Here is an 8,736-nt window from a genome sequence, read left to right on the forward strand (position 1 = left end):
ATTTTCTACCGCTTTTTCCTCACCTGGGTCGCGGGGGTGCTGGAGCCTATCCCAGCTGTCTTCAGGTGAGTAGTAACAGTATCATACAGCGATTTTTATGTTCCTATGTAACACTGCCCCGTTGTTATGATGAGACAATTACAATCATCCCTACTTATCCATCCATCCAGTTTCTATGCCGCTTATCCTCACTAGTGTGGAGGGGGTATGCTAGAGCCTATCCCAGCGGTCTTCGGGCGAGAGGCAGGGGTACACCCTGGACTGGACGCCAGCCAATCACAGGGCACATATAGACAAACAACCATTCACACTCACATTCATACCTATGGACAATTTGGAGTGGCCAATTAACCTAGCATGTTTTTGGAATGTGGGAGGAAACCGGAGTACCCGGAGAAAACCCACGCATGCACGGGGAGAACATGCAAACTCCACACAGAGATGGCCGAGGGTGGAATTGAGCGCTGGTGTCCTAGCTGTGAAGTCTGCACGCTAACCACTCGACCGCCCTGCAGCCCTACCAAGTTTTTTATTTATTTTATTTTTTTACTATAAATAAAAACAAGTTCATTTGCATAACGATGGTGCTCCTAACTAAATTACAATTTAGACCGATGGCAACACAGCCAAGCCTCACTCACACAGAGAAAATATCAGCGAGCTCTGCAGTCCAGGCCGTTATAAACCATATTTGTTCAAAGCAGTTCATCATCTGAATGTACGACAATGCTCAGGGATACTCGGCACTTTACCTCCACTGAGTCATTATCCCTGCTAACACTTTGCAGTCCATCATTTTATAGATTTATATTGTGATCTCTCCTTGATCACTGCTTAGGCCTTATTTCACTTGCTTCATACACAATCTCATGTCAGTTTCCAATGTGACAATATTTTATAATTTCACACATACAACTTACTTAGACGTCTACCTCATTGTATATATACTAAAAGCACAGATATACTGTACCCAAGGGGAAACACCGTATATACAGTACATCCCTTCACATTTGGGATTTAACAGTCCCTGCACATTTGTGGAATTTGGTGGGATAATAAAATGCTCCAAAAACACACCTCATTCACCATAAGTAGGTAATAATTGATGCACCACCGACGCTCCTTCAACCCCGCCTACCCGAGGAGGAGCACTCATTCTCATTCTACGTATGTCAGAGGCACCGTTGGTGCCGTGGAGCACAGGAGAACCGCGACGCTATGGCTGCCTGCAATATCGCTAGTGGAAATGTGGTCACATGTTTTTTGCGGGACTACCATGTTCCAGACAGTGGGCACTGTGGACAGACAGCATCTCCGACATGCTATCCCAGTTCTAACTATGTACATTTATAGCATAATAGGTCATATTTAAATACATTTGTTACACGTATGAGGCTTAGAGCTTCAACCGGGATTGTGTTGTGAGTGAACAGTGGCAATTGAAGAGAGATAGGCTGCTGAATCTAATCTAATAATTACAAGAGTCACTTTTGATGCAAATGAGGAGAACATCAATGTCAAGCTAGCTGTTTATTATTATTTCATGGGCGTATTAATTACCCACGGCTTTTCGACATTCACTGGAAGTCCTGGGTCATGACCCCCGGTGAAAACTGGACACCTGCTACATTGTTTCACATCTTCTTTATCAAAGGCTTTTTTGGTTCCATTTTGAGTTATTTTGACTATAAAAAAGTAGACACAGAATTGAATTCAATACCTTTTTGATCTTGCTGCCACATTGTGTCTTTGGCAACAATCATGTTAAGGTAATTAAGGTACATTTAACGTTAAATGTTCATGTATCCCTTACATTCATGATTTATATGTATTTTGAATTCTTTTGAATTGCATGTAAAAGTCATTCATTCATTCATTTTCTACCGCTTTTCCTCACAAGGGTGCGGGGGTGCTGGAGCCTATCCCAGCTGTCTTCGGGCGAGGTACACCTTAGACTGGTCGCCGGCCAATCACAGGCATGTAAAAGTATAATTGCGAAACTACAAAAATGTGTTAACATTTGTGGCGTTCTGGAACAGATGAATTGGATTTATATTATTTCTTAAGGGAAAAATTGATTCAGTTCGAGTCCGTTTAGGAAGAGTCGGACCTTCTGGAACAGATTAATGACGCTAATCAAGGTTCCACTGTGTCAATCGAAGACTGTGCACCATTGTCCTTGCCGATTGCTGCCACCATTGTCATCTGCATTACAGGAGAGGATTTGTTTTGTGATGAAAGTTACAGGAAACTATTTAAATGGGAGGGCGACAGGAAAAAAAGGCTAAAGAGAGGATGGATGACAGGTACTGTTTGCCTCCTGCTAGTATGTGATATCTAAAGCAATCAAAAATAATGAATAAGGTGGAGATTGTGCCAGGTAGAGCTGCTTCTAAGAAAAGTCTCCTGATGCAAGTGTTATCAAAGATGGTGTCAAGAAAATGTGTCAAATATGTTTCAAGAGATGTACTGAAAGAGAATATTTGAAAGTATAAAAAGATGGAGCTGTTTGATCTGTCCAAGTCTAACACAGAAGTGGATTCTTACTGTAGTAGCCTCATAACCCTGACCTGGGGTGGACAGTCATATCTCATGGGGCCGATGTCAATGCAGCCTTGTGTTCTGCCTAAGTACCAATTGATTACTGCAGTGACACACAACCCTGCACAATGATTCTCCGGCCGGAGGTGCTCACTTATTTCATTAAAATCAAATCCTTTTGATCTCGCTCTCATTGGAGACATTGGACGCAGACACAAGCTGGCAGGTATACATTTTTAATAAACATCCATGATGCCATGACTATAATAACAGTCCTATTGAAGTCATTTCATATTTTAGGCCTGTCAAAGTGACTGTAGTGCCGTATCGCCTTTAGAAAATACTCTACATAAAAAATACTACCCATACACAAAAATTTGCTCCTTCTTGCAATAATTCTTGCTCCTCCAGGCAATCATGTGAGGTCACACATAGGAGGTTGCACTTAACTTACAAAATGGATTCTCTCACGGACCACTGATGTGATGATGGTGAATCAAACAAAGTGAGACATGCGTTACCTAGACTCCACAGCACAGGTCACGATTCATTTTGCTACTGCAGGCCTTGTATTCCGCTATGTTCGCTCTTACAATTATATGACATGGAATGAGACGCGGATATGACAATCAGACTTCAGGAATCTCTGTGTGGAGTTTGCATGTTCTCCCCGTGCATGCGTGGGTTTTCTCCGGGTACTCCGGTTTCCTCCCACATTCCAAAAACATGCTAGGTTAATTGGCCACTCCAAATTGTCAATAAGTATGAATGTGAGTGTGAATGGTTGTTTGTCTATATGTGCCCTGTGATTGGCTGGCGTCCAGTCCAGGGTGTACCCCTGCCTCTCGCCCGAAGACCGCTGGGATAGGCTCTAGCATACCCCCTCCACACTAGTGAGGATAAGCGGCATAGAAACTGGATGGATAAGTAGGGATGATTGAACCGGAGTACCCGGAGAAAACCCACACATGCACGGGGAGAACATGCAAACTCCACACAGAGATGGCCGAGGGTGGAATTGAACCCTGGTCTCCTAGCGCTAACCACTCGTCCACCATGCTGCAGTGCTACCAAAAGTGAATTAGCATATTTGATGGCATGAATAGAACTAAGGAATGTCACTCCATAATGGAGCACAGGTTCTTGATCAACTTCCCAGTGTTTCCAATTTCAATGGTGACGTTTGCCTGATTGGATACTTACAACTACAACACATATAGATGGCATCGAACAGACCTTGGGTGCAGTAGCTCGACTCAATACATGTGACAAAGATACTTGCACTAGGGATAATCCTAATGCAAACTATGTGGCCAGGTAGTTAAACACTGCACTAAAATAACTGTAATTAATACAAGCAATTAATCGATTTACTTAACATATTTGGTACAGTCATCCCTCACTACACTGTGACCAGTCCAGGGTGTACCCCGCCTCTCGCCTGAAGACAGTTGGGATAGGCTCCAGCATGTCCGCGACCCTCGTGAGGTTAAGTGGTATAGAAAATGGATGGATGGACATTTGAAACTGAACTATATGGGTGAGTGTGCATGTGCTCCCTACAATTCATAACCTTGTGGACGCGACACCACATGTTCTTCCACTTCTTCTTCTGTCAGGTATGGTTTTTCCATTCAAATTCACATGCTGAGCTCTTATCAGATGCACTTCTGCCACCTGGTGGCTCCCTGATAACGGTGCTCGTCACAAGGGCTGAGCCGGGTACTCGTTTTAGATGAGTATGCGTTACGGAAAATGCATTTTTTTTTTTCCAAGTACAAGCATGAAACCAGTACAGCTTGTCATTATTCATTTTCGTGCTGAAGGAACATCCTCATTTGGTAACTACTTGTATTCACTCAGTCTTACAGATCACTTACACACATACACAGTACACATATAGGTCAATAATAATGAATATAACAACTTCTGATCAATCCACATCAATTTCAGCCATAAAAGAATGTATGTATTTAAGCCCCTCCTATTTGTGGTTGAACCACGCCCACTTCCGGCTGGGTGAACAGATACAGATAGTGGTGTACTCGTTCATCCTTACTCGGCGCCCTATCTCTAACCGCGGGCTCACACTGAATCTGTCACAAGATTGAAATCCCTGTTGTAGGCTCACACTAGCTCCATGCGATGCAGCTTTGGCTCCCTCAGAAAGAATCCATCGGAACTTTTTTTCCAGACACCACAGACACAGGAGCACGCTCATTTGGGTTTGTACTTACTCATTGTATTAACTCATAATGCACCAAAAAAAACACGCGCAAAAATCTATGCCCCGGTGAATACGGATATATTGTTTACAAGGACTTCCTGTACACAAGGCGAGAGTGGTTTCCGCATTGCCTACCAGAGTGAATGTGAATGGCACTTTGTGGCAAGCCGGACTGTATCAGGACCAGAACTGCAACAAATTCAGTGTGAGCCAGGGGTAAGGAAGAGCCCAGCCACACTACACAGGAAATTCATTTTTGGCCACTTTTACTTTCGATCCTGTCAGTCAGTTGCAGCTCTAAATACAACATCCTTTCATTGGTCATAAACAAATCATCAGTCGTTAAGCAATTAACCTAAAGATTCATCATATGATTAATTTCAAGCTGCCTACTTTTTGATCGTTATAGTGGGAATTCACATTATTGTTGACGGGTTGTAAAATGCTGATACTTTAAAGTAGGTAGGTACCTTTCTGCAATATTTGTAGAAATTAAAAAAAAAACTAGCACAATACTGCAATACCCAACTTGCACCAGATGAATCATCTCAAAAGCACCTATGCAAATTTAACAGCAAGCCGTGCACTCTTTGTACACTGAGCAAACAAATCAATTAAAGAGCAAAACACGTGATAAAAAAAAAAGTTGGCTTTGGAACAGACTGCTATTGTGTACATGCTGATTACTATATAGCTCGGGGCTAATACATCAATACAGCTTGGAGGAAAGCCATTCACACATCATTAGTTCACCTCTCTGGTATTGATATATGCTTCTAATAACTAATAACTTTGCTGTACAAAAATAGCATCATATGCAAACATTTATTTGCCTCTTTATTGTATGCATGTGTCAGATTACCATTAGCATTAAAATATAAATCTGGTGAATTAAATTGGAGTTAGACAGTGGAGAAAGAGCATTTTTATAATGCATGCCTCTCTGCATGTGATGTCTCCTTGGCATCATCAAAGCCTTGATTTTCCCCCTCACGACTCTCATTAAGACAGCAGTGACACAGAAGGATGATTTTATCAAGGATTTCATCCATCATGAAAACTTTATCCACACACTTTATCCTTTGGTCATTCTCCTTTCCTATTACTCTCCTTTACATCACACACAGAAACCCACAAACGTTCTTTGCTTGCAATGTACACAACCAGTCGCCTTAATCTGTCTTCTATTCTCTCGTCTTCAACTTGCTCCTCCTGAACCTGCATGCAGCTAAGGTCCCAAAAAAGCTGTGCCCCCCCCCCCCCCCCCCCCCACCATTCAGGAGGCATCGCATAATTGAGGGAATTGGGCACACAATGGGACAACTGTCTCTTGGCCGTCCAGAACTGAGAACTGAGAAAGATAATAACCCAATTGAACGGATTATCTTGCTTCCTTCCTTTAAGTCTTTTAGTACTCTGAAGCAACGTGCTAAGTACAGCCAGTCCCTGCCAGGACAATTTTAGGCTCCTGCATTGGACCGGACGGAGCTTTACACTAGAAAGCCGACGTTTGTTTCAGGGTGTCTGTCTAGGGAAAATGGATTGTCTGAAAGCATCACCCGGCGCCTACCTGGTGTTGAGAGCCAATGCTGGGCAGAGAAGCAGCAAGCAAAAAGCTTGGATGAATTTCATAGCTGAATCACACTCGTTCCTTCTCCCGTCTCGGATGCTTTTAGCCTTTCCCCTGCGTCTCTCTCCTCACTCTCTTGGTCTCTCACTGGCTGCTTGGGATTTTAGTGCACCCTTACACTCCCTCTCTCTCTCTCTCTCACTCTCTCTCTCTGTCACACACACATAAAGACACATGCAGAGAAGCAGACAGATGCAACACAGTGGCTTTGCAGGAGGGAGGATCTCCGGCTTTAAATAACACAGAGACACGGACCGACTTGCTAATGAAAAGGAGCGGGTGGGGCTTGAAATGAAGAGAGCTAGATCTATAAGATATGATGTCAGCACTGGCACCAGCTTCTCTTCTGCTATTGGCGAGAGGCATCATTGGCATTGTTGTGGCTCCTGGTTGCTCCTCCAGCACTGCGAGGCTCCCCATTCATTGTACACTTCAGTCTGTTTACTACCTGCAATGTGTGAGGGTGCAGATGCAGCATGCATAATAACGTGCTGACAGTGGCCATCGGGGACCGGCACAATTGGAGCTGATAGTTCATCTGAGAAATGATGGCAACAGCTTCAAAGAGAGTACAATCATTTAGGACAACGCAAGGCTTTACTGTTTGGACTGTAAAATACGGAAAAAGGTCAGAAACAATCCTCCCTTTTCAGTCCTGCTCCTTTTTGACAACAAGAGTATTCAATAAAGGCAAAAATGTTATGTTTATTTGTCCATTTTATTCATCATTTACAGCCATCATCAACATCACTCATTCTGTTGTTTTTCAAAACTAAGTAATAAATATTCTGTCATGATGAAGCATTGTTGGACTTGTGGTGCCATCCCAGTGTAGAGAGCAGGACCCAAATGCGGCTAAAATTGTATTTATTTTCTACTAATGGCTGTAGTGCAGCGGCAGGGATGCAGTAAAAACAGAGATAAATACAAATATAGTGTATCATTATATGTAATATAATATAATAACAATCAAGGGCTCAACTAAATAATCAACACACAAATGAGTGGCATTGGAACACCAACATAGCAAGCAGAAAACAGAACAGAGCAAAACAGAAGTAATAAAAAAATAAATGTATGAAACTGGAACTAAGGCATAAAAGTGAAACTAAACAAACAAATTCACGAAGATAACACAGTAACGAGTACCACCTCAAGGACGGACCCCAGACATCAGTCCAAAGTCAAAAGAGGAGTGGGTGGTGGGAGGACAAGTGCTATGTTGCTGGCGAGACCACCCTGGGAGGGGACCAGGACAGCAGGCACAGTGAAACCAGCGGTACACGTCTAGGGGATGGCCGGGATTGCATGCCCAGCAGAGCCGACAAGCCGTGCGAAGCCACCAGGACTCGGTGGAACGACAGTCAGGTTATTTTCTTGCCCCAAATTAGTCTTTTACTTGAATTTGAGCGGGAATGCAGAATAGTTGTTTGTTGGCTCGGCGGCACTGCTAATATACTTTGGTCTTCTGTTTGAATGGGTTTACTATTGATTACACTGCATGATAACTGAACAGTAGTGTTAGTGAAATTTGTAACCCGTTCGGGATGGGTAAACAGTCTCATCCAAAAAGTTAATTAAATTAAATATTGATATTAATATTACAGCCACAATATTAATATTAATATTATTTTAAATTATTTTGTAAATTTGAATATTAATATTAATATTACAGCAACAATATTAATATTAATAGTATTTTAAATTATTTTTGTAAATTCGAATATTAATATTACAGCCACAATATTAATATTAATAGTATTTTAAATTATTTTTGTAAATTCGAATATTAATATTACAGCCACAATATTAATATTAATATTATTTTTTACATTATTTTTGTAAATTTGATTATTAATATTATTGTAAATTATTTTTGTAAATATTAATATTTATATTATTTAATTTTTGTAAATATTAATATTAATATATTAATATTACTATTAAATAATATATCATATTAGTTTGTTAATTTAATTTTTAATTTAATATTATTTTTGTAAGTATTAATATTAATATTATATTAATATTACATTGTTATATTAATATCATTTAAAAATATATTTGTAAATATTAATATTTACAAAAATAATTTAAATGATATTATTATTTACAAAATTAATTTAAAATAATATTAATATTAAAATTTACAAAATTAATTTAAAATAATAATATTGTGGCTGTAATATTAATATTTACAAAAATAATCTAAAATAATATTAATATTAATATTAAGTAATTCTGCTCTTACAATGGCTTGTTTGCAACACTCACTTTTGGTCATGTGATGGCGACAAGGTTGACACCTCACAGCTTTGTTATTGAAGTTGTCAGTGAG

General features: G+C 40.5%; 1 protein-coding gene across 4 annotated transcripts in view; it reads right to left on the minus strand.

Annotated features, from left to right (window-relative positions):
• Positions 1–6,611, minus strand: part of luzp2 (leucine zipper protein 2) — a 193,724-nt gene extending 187,113 nt beyond the window's left edge. For 2 of the 4 annotated variants that reach the window (XM_058075738.1, XM_058075728.1), the window contains exon 1: positions 6,339–6,611. In XM_058075738.1, the coding sequence (XP_057931721.1) occupies positions 6,339–6,400 (62 nt within the window). In that variant the 5' untranslated portion in view covers positions 6,401–6,611. The remainder of the gene's footprint in view (positions 1–6,338) is intronic. The other 2 variants (XM_058075719.1, XM_058075711.1) reach the window with 2 other exon arrangements.
• Between the last annotated feature and the right edge of the window lie 2,125 nt (positions 6,612–8,736).

This window comes from Doryrhamphus excisus, chromosome 1 (assembly GCF_030265055.1).
Source record: "Doryrhamphus excisus isolate RoL2022-K1 chromosome 1, RoL_Dexc_1.0, whole genome shotgun sequence".
Classification (NCBI taxonomy): domain Eukaryota; kingdom Metazoa; phylum Chordata; class Actinopteri; order Syngnathiformes; family Syngnathidae; genus Doryrhamphus; species Doryrhamphus excisus.